This window comes from Oncorhynchus keta, chromosome 14, assembly GCF_023373465.1.
Source record: "Oncorhynchus keta strain PuntledgeMale-10-30-2019 chromosome 14, Oket_V2, whole genome shotgun sequence".
NCBI lineage: Eukaryota > Metazoa > Chordata > Actinopteri > Salmoniformes > Salmonidae > Oncorhynchus > Oncorhynchus keta.
The window spans coordinates 37,752,690-37,779,592 of NC_068434.1; the positions used below are offsets into that span (position 1 = coordinate 37,752,690).

At 46.0% G+C, this 26,903-nt stretch overlaps 1 protein-coding gene across 8 annotated transcripts in view; it reads left to right on the forward strand.

The window, feature by feature from the left end:
* The window catches only part of LOC118394081 (autism susceptibility gene 2 protein-like), a 419,650-nt gene that overhangs the window by 142,624 nt on the left and 250,123 nt on the right, over nucleotides 1–26,903 (forward strand). For 7 of the 8 annotated variants that reach the window (XM_052461709.1, XM_052461708.1, XM_052461714.1 and 4 more), the window contains exons 3-4: nucleotides 5,470–5,571; nucleotides 11,745–11,780. In XM_052461709.1, coding sequence (XP_052317669.1) covers nucleotides 5,470–5,571; nucleotides 11,745–11,780 — 138 coding nt within the window. The remainder of the gene's footprint in view (nucleotides 1–5,469; nucleotides 5,572–11,744; nucleotides 11,781–26,903) is intronic. The other variant, XM_052461712.1, reaches the window with a different exon arrangement.

The window sequence follows — 26,903 nt, forward strand, 5'->3', positions numbered from 1 at the left end:
TATCTCGGCCAGCCAGGTGGCAGCGACTCTGCCATGCCGCCTCAGTACAGGACCTGTCAGATTAGCTGATGACCCTTTTAATTTTACTCTGCCGGGGGCCATAATTGATATTTCTCGGGAAAGGTTAATTGTAGCAGTGATCTGCTTAAATTACAGTGGAAACCTGGAGACCGAGGCGAGCCACGGCGTGCTACGCCACCAGGGACTAGAGCAGGCAGAGTGGCAAGCTGCTAGTCAAGTGGATTACACCCCACAGGCAGCCATCCGCCATCAGCCGTCCCAATTGTTTTCAGAGAGGGGCTTGTAGAGGACTGATAGGATGAGGTGGGGAGGACTACCTCCTACCTCCTCGTCTGACTGTGGCAGTGTGGCTGCCTCCCATCTGTCCTAGGAATATGGGTCGCTGCCAAGCCAACGCTCCTCTCATGGCTTGTCTGTCTAGCTCCCACCAAACAACATGTGCTCTCATGTTGGCAGACCCAAACAAGCAACTTCATCATTCAACCGTTATGTGCAGATTGTAAACAATGAACAAAATACTCATGATTTTGGTAACCACTTTTCTGCAGACTGTTGTCGGATACAGGTGTTACATCATTGCGGAGGTCATGACTTTCAGGCGTACATTTTGGTTACTGCCAGTGCTGCTTTGCATACATTAAATGGATTCCCTTTGTGTGAATAGAGGGGTGCAACTTTGGTTTTAGAAGTGGGACACACACATATACATATATATCTAACATCTATATATCTATCTATATATAAACTACCGTTCAAAAGTTTGGGGTCATTTAGACATGTCCTTGTTTTTGAAAGAAAACCAATTTTTTTGTCAATTAAAATAACATAAAATTGATCAGAAATACAGTGTAGACATTGTTAATGTTGTACATGACTATTGTAGCTGGAAACGGCAGATTCTTAATGGAATATCTACATAGGCGTACAGAGGGCCATTATCAGCAACCAACCTTCACAGAACAGCACAAACTGGCTCGAACCAGAATAGAAAGAGGAGTGGGAGGCCCGGTGCACAACTGAGTAAGAGGACAAGGTCATTAGATAGTCTAGTTTGAGAAACAGATGCCTCACAAGTCCTCAACTGGCAGCTTCATTAAATAGTACCCGCAAAACACCAGCCTCACCGTCAGAGAGGCGACTCCGGGATGCTGACCTTCTAGGCAGAGTTCCTTTGTCCAGTGTCTGTGTTCTTTTGCCCATCTGAATCTTTTATTTGTATTGGCCAATCTGAGATATGGCTTTTTCTTTGCAACTCTGCCTAGAAGGCCAGAGTCCCGGAGTCGCCTCTACACTGTTGACGTTGAGACGGGTGTTTGCGGGTACTATTTAATGAAGCTGCCAGTTGAAGAATTCCACCTGACATCCTACCTGGGAGTCAGCGCTGAAAATCCACGATGAGGCCTGTGTCCAGGATGTCCCTTGCAGGGATCCAGCACCTCTCCTCCGAGCCATAACCCATCCCAGTCAACCAGGTACTGGAACCCCCTGCCCCAAGGTCGAACCTTCAGGAGATGCTTCACTGTGTTAGCCGGTTGGTCGTCGATGAGACGGGGGAGAGGGGTGGGCCTGGAAACGGGAGACAAAGGGCTGTGAGACATGGGTTTGACCCTGGACACATGAAAGTTGGGATGTATACGAAAGGTACGGGGCAACAAAAGATAAACAGCAGAGGGGCTAATGATCTTGGAGATGGGGAACGGGCCAATAAACCGGTGTGAGCGTTTGCAGGATTCCACCTGGAGGGGCAGATCTCGTTTGGATAGCCATACCTTCTGCCTGAGACGATACCGGGGAGCCGGGGTCCAATGGTGATCCGCTTTTCGTAGATACCTGGAGGTGATCTTGAGGAGGGCCGACCAGGCTCTCCTCCAGGTATGACGACAGCGGCGGACAAACATCTGGGCAGAAGGTATACTGACCTGCTCTTCCTGCTCAGGAAGATGTGAGACCAGGGGCGATGAGGGACGGGCAGAGGTTGGAGGAAGCCAGCCGGAACTTGTCGAGGGGTCTTGCTCTGTGCACAGACCTTGCAGGCAGCGACAAAGCGGTGACATCCGTTACCATTGTAGGCCACCAAAAGTGTTGTCGCACGAAGGCCAAGGTCCGCCAGGAGCCTGGGTGGCAGGCAAGCCAGGAAGAATGGGCCTACTCCAGGACCCACGGAGCGGACAGCGTCAGGCACGAACATCCGGTTACCTAGACCCCCCCCAGTGAACCGGTGTTTAAGCTCCCGGAATGCCCGGTCCGCGGCCATGGACCACATGAACGGAACCTTAGTAGAGGTGAGGGCATACAGGGGGATACCAGGGTGCTATAACCCCAGATAAAGCAACAATAAAAGTTGGCGAACCCCAGGAAGCATTGCAGCTGCACCCTGGATGTAGGCTTAGGCCAATCGACCACTGCTTTCACCTTCTCTGGATCCATCTTGACGCTCCCAGCAGAGATTATGTTCCCCAGAACGCGAATTGTGGAGCGATGGAACTCGTACTTTTCTGCCTTAACGAACAACTGGTTCTCCAGAAGGTGCTGGGAGAAAAGATGAGGATGTCATCAATGTAAACGAAGACGAACCAGTTCAGCATGTCACAGATAACATAATTTACCAAAGCCTGGAACACGGCAGGGGCGTTGGTGAGGGCAAAGGGCATGACCAGATATTTGTAGTGGCTACTGGCCGTGTTGAAAGCGGTCTCCCACTCGTCCCCCTCTCGTATCCGCACCAGGTGGTATGCGTTACATAGAACCAGCTTGGAGAACACAGTGGCCCCCTTGAGCGGCTCAGAGGACGAGGAAATGAGTGGTAGTGGATAGCTGTTATTTACAGTGATGTCATTGAGTCAATGCACGGGCGCAGGGTCTTGTCCTTCTTCTCCACGAAGAAGAACCCTGTGTAGTCCTCCATAGCCTTGGTTTCAGGTCCCAACAGTGAGTACAGACACCCCAGGGGCGGCGTGGAGCTAGGGAGAAGGTAAATCCCGCAGTCATAGGGGCGGTGCGGCAGAAGGGAAGTGGCCTGGACTTGCTGAACACCTCCCGGAGATCCTGGTACTCTGCAGGAATGGCGGAGAGGTAACGGAACCACCTCCGAGGGCCCAGAAAGATGTCCCGGGCAGGTTGCGCAGACTTCAGACAGTGGGCGTGGCAGAACGATCTCCTGGCCATGATGGCACCCGTAGACCAGTTGATGAGTGGGTGGGTCGCTGGAGCCAGGAGAATCCCAAAACCACAGGGATATGGGGGGACATGATGAACAGGAACTCAATGGTCTCACTGTGATTCCCTGACACACGTAGGTTGATGGGAGTGGTCTTATGGTTGACCCGACCTATAGAACGCCCGTCCAACGCTCTAACATCCGTGGGAATGGAGAGGGGCTGAGTGGGGATGTTCAGCTCGGAAGCCAGTGTGGCCTCCAAAAGGCTCTCATCAGTCCCAGAGTCAATGAGGACCCGGAGAGATTTCTCCACAGCAGAATGATATGAAAAGGGGTGAGAGTAAGGGAAAAGTAAGCAGAAAAGTTCCCCATATTGCCCATCAGAGTATTCACTCCTACCGGTGAGGCTGGTATTTTACAGGGCACGAGGACACAAAATGACCAAAAGTCCCACAATACAGACCGCTTCTTGTGCTGATCCGGTGATGCCGTTCCGCTGGCGGCAGCCCAGCCCTGCCTAGTTGCATGGGCTCGTGACTCTCGAAAAAGGTTGGGAAATCTCGGGTGGTCTCGGCCAAGGGCCCGTCGGGGACTTCTGGGATGACTCGGAGGCGAGGTGGAATGCCTGGATGAGCGAGTGAAATAGAATTTCCTCTCCATCCGTCGTTCCCACAGTCACCCATCAATGCGGATGGTCAAAGCGATAAGCGAGTCAAAATCTGTGGGTAACTCCCGAGCCGCAAGCTCGTCCTTAACCTCCTCCGAGACGCTGTGCAGTAACATGTCGAACAGTGCTTCCGGGTCCATGCGCTCACAGCTGCCATCGTGCGGAAAACAACTGCAGTGCGGGCATCCTGCCGGAGCTGGATTAGCTTCCGGCAGCTTCTCTCCCGTAGAACAGGGCATCAAAATCCTTCCTCACCTCTCCCACGAACTCCTCCAGGCTCGCGCATTTGGCCGGCTGCTGTTCCCATACGGCGGTAGCCCAGGTGAGAGCCCTTCCAGACATTAGCGTGATGAGGTAGGCTATTTTGGAGCGATCCAAGGGGAAGGAGGAGGGCGGAAACTCGGAAATGAGGGCACACTGAGCTAGAAACGCCGACAGGTGCTTGACTCTCCATTACAGCGTTTTGGAGGAGGTAACCGGTGCTCCCGGGAAGGTGGAGTGGCCGGTGGGGTGGTGCTGCTAACTGCTGAGTTGCTGAGCGGCGGTGGGGTTACCACTGTGGCAGGCTGCCCCCCAGATGAGCCGCGGAATTGCTCCAGCGGCTTGTCCAACACCCGGTCATGGTGCTCAGCCAACGTTTGGACCCACTCCATCAGCCCACAAAGCAATTCCTCGTGCCAACCAATGGATGTTTCTTGGGAGAAGATGACATTGTGCAGCCGGTCCGGGTTTGCTGGGTCAGTCATGGTCAGTTCGTACTATCGAGTGTGAAGGTAAAACCCAGATGCAGACCACGTCGAATAAACAATAGTTTAATATTCCAACAGGGGCAGGCAATAGATAGGACAAGGTAGGCAGGGGTCAGTAAACCAGAGGTGGGGCAACGGTACTGGGCAGCAGGCAGGCTCAGGGTAAGGCAGAGGTCGGTAATCCAGAGGGGGGCAAAGGTACAAGTCGGCAGGCAGGCTCAGGTTCAGGGGCAGGCAGAGTGGTCAGGCAGGTGGGCCCGGAGTCTGGCAACAGACAAACAGAGAATACAGGAATAAATACACAGGGAATAATGGACGACACCCGGAGGGGGGTGGAGACAATCACAAAGACAGGTGAAACAGATGTGTGAATAGTTGTGATGGAGTTTGGGTCGTGTTGTATCGAGGAGTTGCTGTGTAGCTGGTCTTCTTTGGCTGGAGTCGTACATACGATTTTTTTATAACATTTTTTATTTTACCTTTAGTCAGTTAAGAACAAATTCTTATTTATAATTACGACCTACCTAGGCCAAACCCGGACGATGCTGGGCCAATTGTGCGCCACCCTATGGGACTCCCTATCACGGCCGGATGTGATACATCTTGGATTCAAACCAGGGACTGTAGTGACACCTCTTGCACTGAGATGTAGTGCCTTAGACAGCTGTGCCACTCGGGAGCCCGAAGAGATACTTTGTCTCTGATCTAGAAAACTTATTTGTAACACTTTATGATTACCCTGTTCATAATGCATTGCGAGCACATGTATAATGCGTTATGATCTTTGCATAATGCATTATAATGTACAACATATTTTTTCTATTATTTTATACTGTATAATAATGTATGCTTCTTCCTCTGTTTCTCTCCTCCAGATCAAGGCCCTGCAGGTACGCCCAGTGAAGCTGGATGAGGTTGGGGCCATGCAAGAGTTCAACAGACCCAACAGGAGCATCTCTAAAGAGCACCTCAGTGAGGTGAGAGAGACCCTCTAGTCCTACCCCCCAGACCATCAGGCCCCAATACCTCCCAACCACCACACCTCCAGAATCCCAGACCATATCTACCTACCTTGTTGCAACACGGTTAACTAGGGCCATTACTCTCCCAGACCCTTCAGAGCTCGTAGCACGAGACCAGGCCAGCGGCAGACTGTCCAGGGCTGAAGGGCCCTGAGGAGGATGAGAGAGAGGGGGCAGAGAGGCAGCAGTCAGAGGGCAGCTGGTGCAGTAGCTCATACTGGCCCAGACTCACACCTCATAAATCCCCATAAGCATTAGAAAACTTGCCTGGTCAACAGCGACAAGCAGGAAATGATTATCTAAGACACACAGACACACAGCCATCACACTACGTGTTCTTCTCAAATTGCACCCTATTCTCTATATAGTGCACTACTTTTGACCAGGGACCATGGGGCCCATTGGGAATAGGGTATAATTTGGCATGCTGCCTAGATGCCCCTGCATTATTAAAAGCCTGCTATGGTTATGTAGATGTGACCTAACACCGTTCAGCCAGGTGGTAGCTGACCCTCGCCGAGTTAAAAGGTTAAAGGTCTTTCCAATTACTGCCGAGCCTGCGTCCATATGCTAGCACATTTAAAAGGTGAGTGGCTTGCGTAGTAAATGGAGGCAGCTAGGAGGTCGGTTGGTGCTAGGGATGAAATAATGCAATTTAGATACAGAGGAAGTAATGAGAATTTATGCAAAATCCCCAAGCGGCTCATTTTAAATGAATGTAGAATATGCTTCCTAACTAATGCCTGTCAACCGGGCCTCCCAAACCTCACTAAATTCAATCAGACAGTTAATTTAGCTGCACAGAACGGGGGGAGCATGGAGGGAGAGGGGGGGTTTGCTCCTTCTACAGCTGAAGAAGTGATCGAGGAAAAATGATGGAGAGAAAAGATTTTAATGAACTTATTAAATGCGTTGTTCAAGCTATTCAGAATTCCAAAAGAAAATCTAGAGACGCGGAGAGAGGGAGAGAAAAATAAACACTCCCCACCAACATTTTATTTTCCCTTCCCTTCGACCTCCTTTTCTAAGCCTCCTCTCTCTCTTTCTCTCTGCCTCTCTTGTCTCCCCCCTGCCATTCCTCATGAATTTGTGTAAAAGGCTGTTTTTAAATAAAAAAGTCAGGAGAAAGAGCCGGGTTTGACAGATAAAAGGATGCTGGCGGATGACAGTTCTGACAGGGAAATGCGGCAGTGAAAAGGGTGTTGGGGATACGGGAGGGTAAGGGGGGAGAACTGTTTAAAATGGCATGCTGTAATCGCTGACGGTGTTAGATATGGCATCTCTCTAATCTCCTGCCAAATAGATGGTGCAAAGACACTGATCGCTGTAGCCATGCCATTCATCCCTATCCATCTCTCTGAAATATAGCTAGGCTCTCTGAGAGAGAGAGAGAGAGAGAGAGAGAGAGAGAGAGAGAGAGAGAGAGAGAGAGAGAGAGAGAGGGGTGATGGCCACTACTGGAGAGGAAGGACTTCCTATTTCTAATAACACTATTTTCCTTTTTCAACTCTGCCACTGCATTACACATTTTCATTAAATACATAACGCACATGTAATATCCACATCAAAGTGGTTCCAGGCTGTAAGCGCTCTTAACTAAATATGTACTGTACTGTACCCACGATTCATGAGTCAAATGGATTTTGTGTTGTTGGACTGCCAAAAGGAAACAGAGACAAACGAGAAGCTTGCTGCCTCCTCTCCGTACTGAGAACAGTCATGCATCAATTTAGGAAGCAGCAATAGAGACGTGCGTGGAGATGTTGTTTATTCATCTCCACGGTAGCTAGGGTCTTGTATCTGTTTACGTTGACTAGGTAATTCTACCCTTGGCTCAGCTGGGCCTAGGCAGAAAGCTGCCGTACAGGCAGGGATTAGGGAAATGTAGAGGGAGATTTTCTCTGCATCTGTGTTAGTGTGGGGAGGGAGTTGGAGGGGGGAGAGGGGAGATGGGAGAAGGGGGAAGAGAACACTACTGCTGGGGTCTCACCCATCCACACAACCACCCACACTCTTAGAAAAAAGGTGCTATCTAGAACCTTAAAGGGTTCTTCGGCTGTCCCAATAAGAGAACCCTTTTAAAGAACCCTTTCCGGTTGCAGGTAGAACCATTTGCTTCCAGTTAGAACCTTTTTGGGTTCCATGTAAAATCCTTTCTAAAGAGGTTCTACATGGAAACCTAAATGGTTATATCTGGAACCAAAAATGGGTCTACCTGGAACCAAAAAGGGTTCTCCTATGGGGACAGCTGAAGAACCCTTTTGGAACCCTTTTTTCTAAGAGTGCAGTTCTTCTGGAGAGCTGTGAGTCCTGCTGCTGGTTGCATGCTGGTTGCTGGCCCCGTCTTTTTTTAATACACTTCACGCTCCGCCAAGCCATGATTGGCCCCTTTAAGTTCTCGCACCTCAAAAACCAATAGTCTGTCCCGTAGGAAAACCAACCGCCCTGCATGTCACTGTGGCTTTGAGGGTCCGGGGGAGGGGGCGTGGAAATGGGGAGAGGATTAGGGGGCGGATTTAGCAACATTTCTGTTCTCCGGGGCTGTTTAGTTAACCCTAAAACACCGCCAGTGTGCTCCACACCCCCACACCCCTATGCCTCTCCCCTAGCCCCCCCCTTCCTCGCTGCTGCGTCTCTGGGGCAGGTTCTTAAATCCTTTTGAAGTCTTAAGCGCTGCAGAAATCCATTGAGAGCCATGTATAATGGCTTTTAAGAGAGAGTGTTTAGCTATATCCCGAACCCATGGCTTATGAACCGCTACCTGCTTTAATGGATTTCTTCCCCTCTTCCCTTCACCCGGACTAAATCCAATGGATTGTCCCTCATTATCATTTAAATAAGACTCTCTTTCTACTCCAAACGCTCCAACTTGAATAAAACCTGCATAGTAAGGCTAATTCCAAATGGCTTTGGCCTACCACTACTGCACTGAGTCACACACACATACACACACACACACATACACACACGCACGCACACACACACACACCACATATGTTGTTCACTTCATCCCCTTTGTGTCCACATACAAGGCCGGCTCTGCCCTTCTGCCCTCCACCTCTAGCCCTCCCTCTCTCTCTCTCTGGCAGTGGAGACAGACGGGGTGAATAGAGAGGGAATAGTCTTTTGATTCCCGCAGAGCTGACTTTCCGGTTCGCCATAGGACACCTCCCTAATCGTCACAGTGGGGTTGAGTCTGTGAATCAGAGGGAGCAGAGGCACTGATGACGGCTAAAGCACAGAAGCAGGTGTGGGAAGGAGGGATGGAGGGAGAGAGAGATGGATGGAGGGATTGGAGGTACTATGGGAAAAATTGGTCTAGCAGAAAAGTCCCCTCCTGAGACTGGAGGAGAAATTGCCAATCGAAACTGAGAAGTAAAAGGGGGGGGGGGAGTGGAAGGTGTGGAAGGAGAGGGAGATTGGTATTCTGAGTGAGAGAGAAGAGAGAGACCGAGAGACAGAAAGAGAGAGACAGAGACAGGGAAAGAGATAGAGAGCATCTTTCTTCAGTCTGTCTGGCCTCTCACTCTGAGTTGAACCAGGATGACTCTGTCAGGGGCATCGTCTATCAACAGAAGCAAGCACTGTCAGCATACACATGACAGTTTTATTATGCAATGTCAGTGTATTTGACATTATAAGTGCACAAGTTACATTCATTATTGGATTTGCCCACACATGCATTCAAAACTCAACTTTGACCCTAAACTACACCCCAATACATATACAAATCAATGAAAGATGGGTTTTTAAGAGTAATGCAATGAAATGGTATACAGTGTTTAGGCAACACCAATGACTTGATCACTCCAAAAACACATATTTCAAAGTGTTTTAACGGCATGGGTGGGGGGTGTTGTCAATCTTAAGCATTGATATTCAGTCGTAATCATTCCTACCATTGTATTTTCCTTTGAAGTACTACAGGAAATCCCGGACTACAAAAACAAAAACAGCCACGTCACGGATACCAACGTCACGCTTCCAAACAAACTAAACACCTACTTTGCCCGCTTTGAGGATAATACAGTTCTGCCGTCGCGGCTCGCTAACAAAGACTGAGGTCCACCCCTGTCTTTCTCAGTGGCTGACGTGAGTGAAACATTTAAACATGTTAACCCTCAAAAAGCTGCCGGCCCAGACAGCATCCCTAGCCGCGTCCTCAGAGCATACGCAGACCAGCTGGCTGGTGTATTTACGGACATATTTAATAGCTCCCAATCCCAGTCTGTTGTCCCCATATGCTTTGACATGGCTACCATTGTTCCTTTACCCAAGAAGGCAAAGATAACTGAACTATATGACTACCGCCCCATAGCACTCACTTCTGTCATCATGAAGTGCTTTGAGAGACTAGTCAAGGATCATATCACCTCCACCTTACCGGCCACCCTAGACCCACTTCAGTTTGCATATACCGCCCCAACAGGTCCACAGATGACGCAGTCGCCCATCGCACTGCACACTGCCCTATCCCATCTGGACAAAAAGAGTACCTATGTAAGAATGATGTTCATTGACTACAGCTCAGCATTCAACACCATAGTGCCCTCCAAGCTCATCATCAAGCTAGAGGCCCTGGGTCTCAACCCCTCCCTCTGCAACTGGGTCCTGGACTTTCTGACGGGCAGCCCCCAGGTGGTGAAGGTTTGTGAACTTCATCACCACTTCGCTGACCCTCAACACTGGGGCCGCATCGGGGTGTTTGCTCAGCCCTCTCCTGTACTCCCTGTTCACCCACGACTGTATGGCAATGCACGCTTCCAACTCAATCATCAAGTTTGCAGACGACACAACAGTAGTGGGCTTGATCACCAACAATGATGAGACGGCCTACAGGGAGGAGGTGAGGGCACTTGGCGTGTGGTGTCAGGAAAGCAACCTCTTACTCAATGTCAAAAAAACAAAGGAGATGTCGTGTACTTCAGAAAACAGCACAGAGAAAGCACCTCCCAATCCACATCGAAGGGACAGCAATGGAGAAGATGGAAAGTTTTAAGTTCCTGGGCGTACACATCACAGACAAACTGAAATGGTCCACCCACACAGACAGTGTGGTGACGAAGGTGCAACAGCGCCTCTTCAACCTCAGGAGGCTGAAGAAATGTGGCTTGTCACCCAAAACCCTTTACAGATGCACAATCGAGAGCAACATGTCAGGCTGTATCACCGCCTGATACGGCAAATGCTCCGCCCTCAACCGCAAGGCTCTCCAAAGGGTGGTGTGGTCCACACAACACATCACCGGGGAAAACTACCTGCCCTCCATGACACCTACAGCACCTGATGTCACAGGAAGGCCAAAAAGGTCAAGGACAACAACCACCCGAGCCACTGCCTGTTCATCCCGCGATCATCCAGAGAGATTGAGAAAGAGCTTCTATCTCAAGGCCATCAGACTGCTAAAAGGCAATCACTAACTCAGAGGCTGCTGCCTACATTGAGGCCCAATCACTGGACACTTTAATAAATGGATCACTAGTCACTTTAAACAACACCACTTTAAATAATGACACTTTAACAATGTCTACATATCTTACATTACTCATATCACATGTATATACTGTACTCTATACCATCTACTGCACCTTGCCTATGCCGCTCAGCCATCGCTCATCCATATACTTATATGTACATATTGTCATTCACCCCTTTAGATTTGGGTGTATTAGGTAGTTGTTGGGGAATTGTTAGATTACTTGTTAGATTTGTGTGTATTAGGTAGTTGTTGGGAATTGTTAGATTATTTGTTAGATATTACTGCACTGTTGGAACTACCAGCACAAGCATTTCGCTACGCTCGCATTAACATCTGCTAACCATGTGGATGTGACCAATAAAATTTGATTTGATTTGATACCCTTGACTCCAGTGGCGTCATTTCTTTTGCACTGCAGTAAGCAGTTGTTTTGAGCAAAATACCCTTTTCGTCTCCCTCTCCCTAGTCAAGGCCATCCAAAATGAATGGCAGTGACGTTTTTGCTAGCTAGTGCAGGTCGGGCGCAGGCGGAGAGGGAGAAGGTTAACGTGAATATTGATATTAAAGCGTAGCGGCTTCATCATGTCTGTGTCAGCGGCTGGCTCACGGTCCCTAAAGGTCAACCCTGTTCTCCTCTCTCTCTCTACAGAGCTCCACTCACTCGCTGTCAGGCCGGGGCTACTCGGTAAGTGACATTTTCATGCTTCATGGCTTTACGGCAGAATTACAATCTCAAACGGCTCTCTTTATTGCCCCGCCGCTCGACACTTTAATTATGTTAAATAGAGTAATGGAGAAATCATGATATTAGGGACATTACTCCTGGATGACTGACTGATTAAATTGTAGGAAGGAAAGGAAGAGATGCATCCCGAATGGTACCCTATTTCCTATGTATTGCGCTTTTTTTGACCAGGATCCTCTGGTCAAACGTAGTGCACTATTTATGGAATAGGATACCATTTGAGACGCAGCCAAGGTGTCCTGCTCTACCTTGGGTAAATGTGGCTGTTTTATTGACATCCATCACATCAGGCCGTGCAGGAAGGCAGCCATTCAGTAGTTCTGCGGTTTAAGTGTTGGAGGAGATGTCTTCCTGCCAACTACAAGCCATTTGATTCAGTTGTCAGACAATATGCTTAAAAGCCTTTAAAAAAGTGAGTGACTGCATTGTTACATACCCCCTCCCCACACAATACATTTAATATCATATGCACCCTTATTCTTTCAGAATACCCATAGCATAGCTGTTCTAATGTAGCCCTATCTTCTGAATAGGGGAAATATAACTGCTTTCACATTCAACTCTATACTTTCATTACCTTTGAATTGAAAATGTATTATGCGTTCTTGTGTAAAGTGATAAATCTTGTCAGCCTAGTCCTTTTATACAGCACACTGTCTCACTTTGTGTCACTAGGAGACTATTTTTACCACTTGAAAGCATATTTTGCAGACTACACAAGTCAACAGGATGTGTTTTTTTTTAAAACCTTATGAACCTGTTCACTTATCATTATTTCCAGGAAGCTGATGAGTATTGTTTCAATTATGAGGTTCAGAGTTGATAGAGGCAGTCTTGAGTCTTGTTGTTGTCCTTGCTGTCCTCTACATGAAGGGACAATTTATGGAGAGACATTTTTAGCTCCCATTACACCACTAGACCTGCCTGCGAGTGACATACGGCAATTCCTATCGTAGCTTCGGTGTGCTCAAAACAAATAAACAACATCTATAAATGGGTTTGTCACTGCTCAATCAGGGGAAGAGTATCTGCTGAGGTAGCGCTTAAAGAGCCGAACAAAGCTTAAGTTAAAAGACAGTGATCTGTGTGGGGTTTCATGGTGCTTCTGCGTGGAAATGGAACATGGTCCTTTCCTATTCCCTCACGGCTGCATACAAACAAGACCTCCCGGAAGCTGCTGCGGCCCTTTGGCTCGAGCTGTCAGTTTAAGTCTGGTGGAGGCAAGGAAGGATGGAGGAGGCCCCCTCTTCATCTGTTCTTTATGGAGAGAGGGGGGAATATTATTAAGAGTAGGAGCAGGATCGAGAAAGGTTGAGAGAGGAGTAGGAAGTAAAGGGGAGGAAAGTAAGAAAAAGAACTAAGAAAGTGCACAGGAAGTCTGACATTGTCAAGCGCCTGCCCTGCCTCCCTATCTGATGGTGTGTGCTGCGCTGCAGTGTGGTGGAGCCCTTTGGGCTGCTTGTGGGCAGACTGACAGAGGGTTTGGCACAGGCTTCTGGGGCCATGCAGGAGCCCTTATCAGCAGGTGCTCCGGGCTCTGTGGTAGGGCCTGTCTGAGAGAGAGACAGGGAGGGAGAGATGAAGGCAGCCGTTGTGGGAGGAAGGAGGGAGGTGGTGGAGGGTTGGAGGGCAGGCAGGCAGGCACACAGAGAGGAGGCACAGATAGCTGGGTTATCTGATGGTCAGCCCTGGGTTCTTATCACCATCTCCTGGCCTCGGGGGGGGGGGGTTGTTATCTGTCACAAGGCACTAAGAGGTAAAATCCCAATCTCTCTTGACTGTTTGTTTTCCGCTTCTATAGGAGATAACACCTCCACTATTTCCCTACCATATGTCTTTGCCGCTGCCTGCCAGGCTGCTATATCTAATGCTGCCTGCCAGGCTGCTATATCTGAGAGGCACATTTGAGACGTAAAAGAAGACATGGTTCAGATTTAGACTCAGATTTAGAAATTGGAGCTTTTGGAGGACTGAGGCTGTAGCAAATTGTAATGGTTGTTAAAGAATATAATGTTGGAACAGACTTTTTATATGTACATGTTGGCATGTATTATTGGGTAACACTCAAACACTCCTTGCAGCCAAGATTATAATAAATTGTTCCAAGTACATTTTTGCGGTACTAATTCCAAAAAGAGTCAACGTAAAAATATATCCACAGGGAAAAGCACACGCAGGATATCAAAGTTATATCCTTAGTATTTTAATTTATTTAGAGCCAACACATAAACACCCAACTTTGATATCCTGCCTGTGCTTTTCCCTGTGGATATATTTTTATTGGGTAACACCCCTGGATCAATCTATACATGCGTGGGTGTAGACTAGAACGTGCAATATGGTAAGTTCTCCATTTTCCATTGGACTGGCATACACAAGCTGTACACATAGATTTTCTGAGATGTTTTGTTTGTTGATGACTGTACCCACCCCCACCGTCCATATCCATCACTCCTTACACTAATCTGTTGAAAACTTGACTGTTGACAACAGTCGATATGCAGCACAGTCACAGCGCACCGTAATCAGTCTGAGCTAAAATGTGGAATAGTTTACCAGGTCCTGCTTCCCTCTCCTCTCCTCTGTGTTCAGCTGGCTTCATTATAGTGCCACCCATGTTGGGAAGACAATATCTGGCCCATTTCCTCAACTGTTCGCTACCTGCTTGTTTTTACAGGGGAGAAGAGAAGAAGATGGGCCCTGGCCTAGGTTTGTCTGGTGATTTATCTTTCTCTCTGGGGCTCTCGATAAAAACCTCCAGTCCTCTTCTGTGCCTCGCTTGGCGAGATAGGCTTTAAGAGACGGAGGAAAATGTCAAAATATCTTGGTGCGTCTATCTGCTCTTCCAATCTTCTCCGCAGGCTTGAAACGGAGCCGAGGAGGGAGACAGTTCACGGGGAAAAAACTAGCTCCTTTTCCTTTTCTCCAGATGAAGCGATTGAGCTTCCCCCAGCCTAGCCCACTGAACCACTGAAGGCCCCGTTTTTTTTCTCTTCACATTGAGAGTAGCTCTGAGGTGTGGCTGGAGTTCTGGTAGGTTTTGCGGTTTATGGTCTATCAGTTGCATTTACACTTTTCTTGTTGGAAGTTACAACCTTAGCTGGTCTGTCTAGATTGAGCTGGAGTGCTTGCAGCTTTCAGACACCCGTTTCATATTACCCTGCTCTGGCTTTTTTAAGCATATTTTACACTAGTTGAGTGTACACTCAAACACAGCATTCGCAAAGTCATCTGCGCATTTCTTAAACAGCTTCATTTAATTGATTTGGCATTCATGACCTACGCTTTGTAGCAAATAAATATCCTTGTCTCACTGATGAGGTAAAAAATACAAGAAAGTTCTTTGTCAAATACAAGGATTATGTCACTTAATTATAATCGTCACTATTAAAAAGCTTCACGCTTTATTTAACAAAATGACACAGATTAAATAAACCGATTGTTATAAAAGCCAAGGAGGGAATTCGAGGGAAAGGATACATCATATTTCATGTGATTTTACTATAAAACAATCAATAAAATAATATCTTGCTCAGTGAACATAACGTCACACATTAACCACCGATACAGTACATAACCCAATGAGCTGTCTTGTAGAGAAAGGCCCTTTCCTTTCACCTACAATAAAACTCCCTCTCTCCTTTTTCTCCCTCTTCAAAATAGATTTGTCTCACCTTTAAATTCCCACCTCCCAGACCCCTGACTGTTCGGCCGTAGTTTCCATCATCTTGCAGGTGTCTAGCTACATACCAGCGGCCCCTGCCCATGGTGAAAATTAGTCAAAGAAACGAATAGCACAGCAGGACAGGGTTGGAGCCCTGACATTGTCCACCCCTCTGGTGGAGCGGTATCTGTCAGGGGCGCTTCATGAGGGTTGTCTGGGTTGAAAACCCTATTTGTTTATCCCTGTGTGTGGGCCAGCTTCAGAGCAGGGGCCTGCTGCTCCCCTCTCTCCGGGGAGCCCGGCTGTTGCCGCTAGCAACAGATAAAAATGGCTGTTAACCACAGCAGGGCCCACAACACATCAATCATGTGCTCCAGATAAAGGCTTTAGGCTTCTGGAGGCCCGCAACTCTGAATGGCGGGGACTGACAATCCCCTTTCCAGTGACTGCACAGCCCCTATGGTGGTGGAATGGAGGAGTGGAGGGGGGCTCCCAATCATTCAGTGAGAGGAAACTTAATTTTCACTCGTGGACAGCTTCAGCTCCGTTTTGTCCTAATGGAGATGCCATTTAAAATCCGCCAACACAAAAGGTACTCTGAGAGAGGTCATTTGAATAAAAAGGCGACATGGTGAATTAGTGTAGGCCTGGCCTCAGAAACCGTCGGCATAGTTCACTTGTTCTAAATGAACTCTTAATTGCTTTTGCCCACTTGCCTTTGCTCTTAAGGCTTTGCTTAAGAGTTGGGGAGTTCGGCATCGCTGCATACCTGCATATGCCTTTTAGAATGAAATTGAGATCAGTGATTGAAAAACAACTTAGAACTAGCTTAGAGGGCTGTGAAGTGATTTTGGCCCTGTGGTATTTTTCACTAGAGGTGATTTTAATGGTTCATTTCAGCCCTTTCTTTCTCAATCCAAGTAGAAATCTAGTAATGGCATTGGTGGTCAGAGAATGTACAAGGCTCTAAGTAAATCGAATAGATTCTAAAAAGAATTTCAGTGTTCTCATCAACCGTGTTAGTTATTTGACATTGAAACACAGGCAGAAGCCGTAGGCATAATGCAAATAAGTGTTTGTTTTTCCAATACAGCCCCCACTCTCTCTTGGTCATCAGTCTTGATTTGTCATAGTCGATGCCCCCCAACTCACATTGGCCCCACTAAGAAAAAGGTCTGTCTGTAATGTACAGTAACTAAGTAACGATGCTGTCAGGATTTGTATATACCACTGGCTCTCCACATTAACTTATATGGCCACTCTAGACAAATAAAGTGATAATTCCACTCTATCATATGTTACATACACCACAATCAAGGCCCAATTACATGCTACTTTCATTTATAAAAGCTCTGAACGCAGACTTGAATGCTTTAATGAGCGCTGTAATGAACGCTCAGGGTGTTTGGCAATTCTCCTAGATGTTACTGTGGCTTTTATGGCCCATTATAACATACAATTTGCATCAGCAAATTACAATGCTCGATATCATTATCCAACCGTAGACCTGATCATAAATTAAACCTCCAATTACAAACCTCTATCTGCCTGGGGAGTGATTCTTTGGCTGCATTCTCACCGGGGGAGAAATGAAGGAGAGAGAGAGTGGGAGAGAGAAAGAGAGAGTGGGAGAGAATAGCCTCCAATGTGTTGTGAATAACTTACTTCATCAGTCAGAGGCATTCATTCTCATAATCGGCCCTGGCTCTTTCTCTCTGCCTCCTCTCCTCCCAGCTCAAAGCTCAGAGGCCACATTAAAAGCTCATTTGTGCCCAAGCGGTGGCCATCTTGGTCGAGAGGTTGTGATGCAAACTCTTCAAACCCCCCCCAAAAAAATCATAATTGGCTATAGGTGGGTGATGACGTGGCAAGTGGCATCGTGATAGGCACAGCTTGTCCGATGAATTAATCATCAAATGTAGGACTAGCTGATGAACTGCGAAACAAACATCCTAGGAAACCTTGAACTATTTATTGATCAGCATTTCGATATGCTTGAAAAAGAATCAGAAAAGTCTAAGCGAACAAGAGAAGACCTCTCCGCCGGTCTCTGTGAGCAAAACTGAAGGGAAGCCGCCGTCTAAATTTCCAAACGCAACATTGAAGAAGGATTTGTTTTATAACTATGTCTCTAGAAGATAAAGCATTGCTTACACGCATGAGCGAGCAGTTCAAAAAATATGCATGTATTGCCTGAGCTACTGGGGGAGGAGGAGGCATTAAAAACTAAAAACAGGAATGAATTACAGTAATAAAATGATGGAAGAAATACGAGCTGAAAATAAGATGTTGAAAACTCCCTAAAAGACACTACGGAGAGGTTATGGTATGAGAATAAAACACTGAAAGCAGAATTTCTTGATCTAAAGTATAGAAGTATGAAGAATAATATTGTCATAATGGGAATAAAGGAGGATGAAAATGACAACTGTCAGTCAGTGGATGAAAAAGTATTGATTTTCATGAAACATAATCTCTAGATGGCGAACGAACAGGTGGATGCAATTGATTTTCAATGGGCTCACCGTTTTGGTGGCAGAGGAGAGGGAAGGACCCGTCCGATAGTAGCTGGGCGAACTCACTACAAATGAAGATTGCCTTACTACATCAGGGCAGGGAACTGAAGAACACCCCGTTCTCTATTAATGAACAATTTCCCCATGAAATAGTGGAGAGACGACGTGCCCTGTTCCCCACCTTCAAAAGGCTCCGAGATTCTCAAGATGCGCTAGTCTGATGAAATCAAGATTGAACTCTTTGGTCTGAATGCCAAGCATCACGTCTGGAGGAAACCTGGCACCATCCCTACAATGAAGCATGGTGGTGGCAGCATAATGCTGTGGGGATGTTTTTCAGTGGCAGGGACTGGGAGACTTGTCAGGATTGCGGCAAATATTAACAGAAGAAAGTACAGAGAGATCCTTGATGAAAACCTGCTCCAGAGCGCTCAGGACCTCAGACTGGGATGAAGGTTCACCTTCCAACGGGACAACGACCCTAAGCACACAGCCAAGACAACGCAGGAGGGGCTTCGGGACAAGTCTCTGAATGTCCTTGAGTGACCTAGCCAGAGCCCAGACTTGAACTCGATCTAACATCTCTGGAGAAACCTGAAAATAGCTGTGCAGCAACGCTCCCCATCCAACCTGACAGAGCTTGAGAGGTTCTGCAGAGAAGAATGGGAGAAACTCCCCAAATACAAATACATTTTGTCAAGCATACCCACGAATAATCAATGCTGTAATCGCTGCCAAAGATGCTTCAACTAACTACTGAGTAAAGGGTCTGAATACTTATGTAAATGTAATATTTCCCCAATTTAAAAAAAATAAAATAGCAAAAATATATTTTAAAAAATGAAGACTGCAGTAAACATAGAAAATCCAAGGTTGTTTTTGAGTTTCAAATTATATGGCCTAATTTTTGGTGGATGTACAGCAAATCGGAAACAAATATAATTTAAGATAAAACAAAATAAATATGAAGAGATCTAATGTAGGGCTAGGATAAAAACCTGTCTAGGTTCTTTACTGGAGTAGGCCTACACGATCCGATAATAATTGGTGTCATTATCTTTTTACATATAAAAAATAGATCTCAATCTTGAGAATGTATTGTTCTGATACACACCAGCAAATGGATTGGGTATTGTCAACAGGGTTGTTGTCTCTATTAGTGTGCGGCTGGCTGGTTAACACTGGGTTCAAATGATTAAAGTTAATTTTTGTATTTATTTTCTATTTCACCTTTATTTAACCAGGTAGGCTAATTGAGAACAAGTTCTCATTTGCAACTGCGACCTGGCCAAGATAAAAACATAGCAATTCGACACATACAACAACACAGTTACACATGGAATAAACAAAACATAGTCAATAATACAGTAGAACAAAAGAAAAACACAAAGTCTATATACAGTGAGAAGAGCCAACATAATTACTGGCTTATGGAAGCACTTCTCTAAGCGAGAAGTATATTATATTTTTTACACAAGATATATACACTACCTTTTTATCTTTCGTTCGTAATGTCATGAGCCTATGTGTAATACAGCCGAGGTGAATTTTGTGTTGTGTGTGTGTGTGTGGGGGGGGTTTACAGGTTTATTCGCCCTAGATTGTCATACTGCATGTGCTTCGTTGCGATCTTGCCATGGCTGTGTCAGGGTAGACTGTAAGTTCAACTATCCCTTCATGGGTAGTGTGAAACCTTTCATGGGTCGTGTGAATCCATTCATGGGTAGTGTGATGCATAAGACACATATTAACTGGCGGTCATGAGCAGCTGTTAAAATGTTCCTTTTTCTTTCTTCCTTTTGGCCGGAATTTAACAGGATATAATAAGGACTACATATGTCTCTCTGCCAATAGGCAGCGTGCATGTAATTGACATTAAGAACTGGTCTTGCAATATTATGTATGACCTTTTCTCTCTCTCCATTTTTTAAATACTTTTTTGAAAAATCTGACTCAGTGAACTGAGCTGGCTGGGATGACATGCTTATATTATTATTATTATTATTATAGCCTTTTCTAGGATTTTCTTAATATGTGCATGAATCTATAATATTGTGCTGTTATTTCTATTATTATTGTTATTTCATTTTTCTGTTTTCCATGTTATTTGGCTAGTTTTCTCTTAAGAAGCATCCCCATAGACATACGGGGCTTTGAATGTGTGAGTGAACTAGGTTATTGTGGGACTGCCCATATTTCCCTCTGGCCTACGCCAATTGCCGGCCAAAGGTTTGCTTAGGACGCAAAGGTGCGTCAGGAGTTAGGTAGGTGGTCTGATGAGCTTAAGGACAACAGACCTCCTAGATAGGGGGGGAGGTTTTAGTGTGTGGAATTGGAGAGGGCAATTGGAGGTGTACACATTTGCAGCTACAGTATGGTTAACAGTGCAAATAGTATGGTACAGCTCCAGAACCAGTCAAAAGTTTGGACACAGCTACTCATTCTACTAAGTTTTCTTTATTTTTACTATTTACTACATTGTAGAATAATAGTGAAGATATCAAAACTATGAAAGAACACATATAGAATCATGTAGTAACCAAAAAAAGTGTTAAACAAATCAAAATATATTTTATATTTGAGATTCTTCAAAGAAGCCACCATTTGCCTTGATGACAGCTTTGAATCTGATCTCCATCAATTAGGACTGGACATTGATTCATCAAATCAAATGTTTGAACATTTTTGCTCAATCTTGCATGCTTTCTCAAACAGCTGTAACTGTATATGCATTCATAACTCAGACCTTTGTTGAGCTGGGCTCTGGGATGTAACAACCGTTGAGCATCTGAGCGTATGGTTGATTGTGGGGAAAAGGGGTTGTGTGTAAGTGTGTGTGTGTGTATCCCATGTATCTGTTGCAAGGGAGAGTTATGGACAGTATAGGATGAATCACAATAATTGTTTGGCAAAATAATAATTGCTTGACAAAAATGTAATGTAATGCAATGGCAACCCTGGTAATAGGTAATAATCCTTTGCATGAACTGCCGACGTTATAACGCATATTGATTGTTAATGATGGAAATTAAGATACGCAAGATTTTTGAATATATACAGTACCAGTCAAAAGTTTGGACACACCTATTCATTTTCTACATTGCAGCAATTCGACCATGAAGGCCTGATTCACACAGTCTCCACTGAACAGTTGATGTTGAGATGTGTCTGTTCCTTTAACTCTGTGATTCACTCATTTGGGCTGCAATCTGAGGTGCTTTTAACTCTAATGAACATATCTTCTGCACCAGACTTAACTCTGGTTGTTCCTTTCCTGTGGCGGTCCTCATGAGAGACAGTTTCATCATAGCGCTTGTTGGTTTTTGCGACTGCACTTTCAAACCTTTCAAAGTTCTTGACATTTTCTGAATTGACTGACCATGTCTGAAAGTAATAATGGATTGCCATTTCTCTTTGCTTATTTGAGCTGTTTTTGCCATAATATGGACTTGGTCTTTTACCAAATAGTGCTATCTTCTATATACCACCCCTACCTTGTCACAACACAACTGATTGGCTTAAACGCATTAAGAAGGAAAGAAATTCCACATAATTAACTTTTAAGAAGGCACACCTGTTAATTGAAATGCATTCCAGGTGACTACCTCATGAAGCTGGTTGAGAGAATGCCAAGAATGTGCAACGCTGTCATCAAGGCAAAGGGTGGCTACTCTGAAGAATCTGAAATATAAAATATATTTTGATTTGTTTAACACTTTTTTGGTTACTACATGATTCCATATGTGTTATTTCATAGTTTTGATGTCTTCACTCTTATTCTACACTGTAGAAAATAGTAAACATATATAAAAACCCTTGAATGAGTAAGTGTGTCCAAACTTTTGACTGGTACTGTATATACACAGTGTATATATCTGTCTCTCTCTCCATTTCACTCCCTCTCTCTCTCTCTCTCCCTCTATCTCCCTCTAGCCGTTAACCTGATTATTCACTGAAGGGAACATAATAAATAATTGGGATTTATTATGCCGCTGCAGCTTATTAATTCAGCGCCACGAATATAATATTAGTCTGTGGTGTTTCAAGGTACAGATACACTGACAGACACATCACAGCAGCCTTATGTCATGTCCGTCCCCTCCAGGTATTCACTGGAAGCCATTTTAGATCTGGTAAAAATAATACATCTTTGTGATTTTGAGGCCCTCTTTCATGAGACAGCACAACTTACCTTGAATGTACATTGTTCCATCCTTCATTCCCACATGTGAAGACATCTTACTGCGCCGCTGTGCCTAGCTATTGAAATCCTCTCTCCGCCTTATCTCTCTCCCGAGCTCCATAACGATTGTTTCGGGAAACAAACAGTAAAAATACCTGTGATGGCTTCTGTTCTCTGTAATCTGCGACCTGTGGCCAAATCTTACCGAGAGAGGAAGAACAAAAGGCGCTATGCAACAGATAGCTGCAGGCTTGGAGCAGAGCGGAGCTGAGAGCAGACCTCTCCTGTGAAACAAAAGGCCCGCGGGCCTCACCGAACCCCGAGAGCACCCACCACCGCGTTAACAAAGCCTGAAATTACGGAGAGCCTGGGGCTGGCACTGCTAAAATGTTTCTTTTATGGCCCTGGTGGATTCCAGCATTGGAATTTCAGGGGCGGAAAAATGAACGCTGCCTGCCTGCCTTTTGCAATCTCTGATTTTAATACAGCGTTTTTCTCATCTCTCTTCCTCACCTCGTTCCGTGCGACTTTCACACACTCCCTTAGCTAATTTTAAAAACCTGGCCTTTTAAGGGTGTTCGTGATGGTACATAATGAATAACTTTAAGGCCTAAAATCTTAACGCCTTTAGATGTAATGCAGGCTGTGACTTTTGTTGCCGTACCACACTTCAGTGGTTTGTGGCGAGGCCTTATTTAAGGTTACAAAATAAGCACACGATGATAGTACTATATTCCGTACACATTAACACCCCCTTGGAATTATCTGGCTTCTTTCCCCCCCTCCAGATACTCATCAGTGCCAATAATTTCCCCTCACATAAATGTGTGGTTCGCAAAACCATACAAAAAGTTAGTAAATAGGTCATGTTCTGCCATTTGTCTTCGAATCACTTGACGAAACCACAATTTCTTCTATCTGAGCCCCTGAGCCTTACTTCTGGGACTCCCAGCGCCAACACACTCGCTCATTTGATTTTCTGTCATGTTTTTTCTTCTTTCCCTTCCCCATGTATGACAGTCGACGTAAAACAACCACCCACACCCCCTCTCTCCCTCCCTCCAGAATGTGTCTGGCGGCGCAGCAGGTAAAGTGACAGATTACAGGAGGAGCGGTATAATTATACTTCCAGCTGATCCTGCTCTGTTTATGAGGAAAATAACTGTTAATGACAGAGTTGTGCTGTCCCCTGAGGCCAAGTCCTGTAGAGTACAGTAGTCTGGGGAGGAGCCTGGCTTGCTTTCTTCATCAGCTTATACTTCTTTTTTTTATCTATTTCCCTCTCTCTCATTTCTATTCTTTAAAAAAAATATGTTAAGAAAAAAAAAGAAAGAAAAAAAAGAGCACAGAGAAAGAGCTTGCGGTTTTATGGCTCTCTCTCACCTCGTTCCACTGTGGTTTGGCCTGGGGCTAACAGATGCGACGAGCAGAGCAGGTACAACCCAGATTTCCTGCCATGTATGTGTGTGTGAGTTGTATGGGCGCTCACAGGCGCTGCACGAGGCAAACAACAGTGAGCCTTCGAAAGTTCACTGTGGTGTGCAGTACGCACATGCAGGCTAGCTCGTGGTAAGGGGGCCCTGACTTGCCACCTCCTCCCCCACCACTCCCCCACATGGTGAGAGCTCTGACCAGCCAAGCCAAGGCGTCTTACCCCCAGGCCCTGCATGATGTATCCCCCCCTATGTGCTTTCACACACGCTGGCCAGATCTCCATGATAGGAGAGGAGTTTGTTTTTAGATAAAGGAGCTTAAACATAATCACAGGGTTTCGATGTAGTGTTGAACCAGTGGCATTGTCCATCTGGCAGATGCCTGATCTCACAGTGTAAAGAGGCTGGATGGCTTGCTTTCAGCAGCCTCACTAGTCACTGTGTCATTATTGGTTTTATTTGACTATATGGAAATCGCCAGTCAGTCAGTGTAAAGCTAATGTCTGTGTCTCTGGGTAAACCAGACAGACCAGGAAGAGACATGATTTGTCTTTGTCTCCTCAAAGGCCCCATGCACCTGTTGATATGAAAGCCACCTGTTTCCCTATCTCTCATCTGACCAAGATGTGCCTTTGCTTTGTCTTTGAAGCCATGATGAAATAGACATAGAGATCCTACTTTCTGATACAGGCACATACTTCACGACAATGTGAGAAATAGTGTTTTGCATTTCTTGAGTGTTTGAATATCAGTTATTCATCAGCCTCGCCCACAACCGTCCTCCATGTACAGTGCCTTAAGAAAGTATTCACACCCCTTGACTTTTTCCACATTTTGAGACTTTGTGCCACTGGCCTACCACACAATACCCCATAATGTCAAAGTGGAATTATGTTTTCCAAATTCATAAAACATTTAAAGCTGAAATGTCTTGAGTCAATAAGTATTCAAACCCTTTGTTATGGCCCAACCCCCTTTGTTAAACCAGTTACAGAGTTTAGTGGCTGTGATAGGATGAAACTGCGGATGGACCACATTGTAGTTACTCCACAATACTAACCTAAATGACAGTGAAAAGAAGGAAGCCTGTACATAATAAAAATATAGCAAAACATGCATCCTGTTTGCAATTAACTTCATGTCCTGAATACAAAGTGTTATGTTTGGGGCAAATCCAACACAACATAATACTGAATACCACTCTTCATATTTTCAAGCATAGTGGTGGCTGCATCATGTTTTGGGTATGCTTGTCAAGGAATAGTTTTTTAGGGGGGATAAAAGGAAACAAGAATAGAGCTAAGCACAGGCAAAATCCTAGACGAAAACCTGATTCAGTCTGCTTTCCAACAGACTGGGAGACAAATTCACCTTTCAGCAGGACAATAATCTATAACACAATGCCAAATATACACTGGAGTTGCTGAGTTGCCTAGTTATACTTTTTACTTAGATTGGCTTGACAATCTATGGCAACACTTGAAAATGGCTGTCTGGCATTGATCAACAACCAACACAGAGATTGAAGAAAAAAAAATAATAATGTGCAAATATTGTATAATCCAGGTGCACAAAGCTCTTAGAGACTTACCCCGAAAGACTCACAGCTGTAATCGCTGCAAGGGTGATCCTAACATGGACTGACCCGGGTGTGTGAATATTTATGTGAATTAGATATTTATGTATTTAAGTTTCGATATATTTCCCAACATTTCTAAAAACACGTTTTTACTTTGTCATTGTGGGGTATTGTGTGTAGATTGGTGAGAAAAACTATAAGATTTCATAAATTTTAAATTCAGGCTGTAACACAACGAAATGTGGAATAAGTCATCCCATTCCCAACATTACAAAGAGTAGTCATGTGAATCTATCCCACTCAGGTCGGCCTATCCCCTCTAGGAACCTAGCCCATTCCTAGCTCGGCCTATCCCCTCTAGGAACCTAGCCCATTCCTAGCTCGGCCTATCCCCTCTAGAAACCTAGTCCATTCCTAGCTCGGCCTATCCCCTCTAGGAACCTAGTCCACTCCTAGCTCGGCCTATCCCCTCTAGGAACCTAGTCCACTCCTAGCTCGGCCTATCCCCTCTAGAAACCTAGTCCACTCCTAGCTCGGCCTATCCCCTCTAGGAACCTAGTCCACTCCTAGCTCGGCCTATCCCCTCTAGAAACCTAGTCCACTCCTAGCTCGGCCTATCTCCTCTAGGAACCTAGTCCATTCCTAGCTCGGCCTATCCCCTCTAGAAACCCAGTCCATTCCTAGCTCGCCTATCCCCTCTAGAAACCTAGTCCACCTAGCTCGGCCTATCCCTCTAGAAACCTAGTCCACTCCTCTCGGCCTATCTCCTCTAGAAACCTAGTCCACTCCTAGCTCGGCCTATCCCCTCTAGGAACCTAGTCCAGCTCCTAGCTCTAGGCCTATCCCCTCTAGGAACCTAGCCCATTCCTAGCTCGGCCTATCCCCTCTAGAAACCTAGTCCACTCCTAGCTCGGCCTATCCCCTCTAGAAACCTAGTCCACTCCTAGCTCGGCCTATCCCTCTAGAAACCTAGTCCACTCCTAGCTCGGCCTATCTCCTCTAGGAACCTAGTCCATTCCTAGCTCGGCCTATCCCCTCTAGAAACCTATCCCTCTAGAAACCTAGTCCACTCCTAGCTCGGCCTATCCCCTCTAGGAACCTAGTCCACTCCTAGCTCGGCCTATCCCCTCTAGAAACCTAGTCCACTCCTAGCTCGGCCTATCCCCTCTAGGAACCTAGTCCACTCCTAGGTCGGCCTATCCCCTCTAGGAACCTAACCCATTCCTAGAGAGTTCTATCTCCTCTAGAAACCTAGTCCACTCCTAGGTCGGCCTATCCCCTCTAGGAACCTAGTCCACTCCTAGGTCGGCCTATCCCCTCTAGGAACCTAACCCATTCCTAGAGAGTTCTATCTCCTCTAGAAACCTAGTCCACTCCTAGGTCGGCCTATCCCCTCTAGAAACCTAGTCCACTCCTAGCTCGGCCTATCTCCTCTAGAAACCTGGTCCACTCCTAGGTCGGCCTATCCCCTCTAGGAACCTAGTCCACTCCTAGGTCGGCCTATCCCCTTTAGGAACCTAGCCCATTCCTAGAGAGGTCTATCCCCACTTGGAACCAGCTCACTCCTAGGTAGGCCTATCCCCAATGGAAACCAGGCCCACTCCTAGGTAGGCCTATCCCCAATGGAAACCAGGCCCACTCCTAGGTAGGCCTATCCCCAATGGAAACCAGGCCCACTCCTAGGTAGG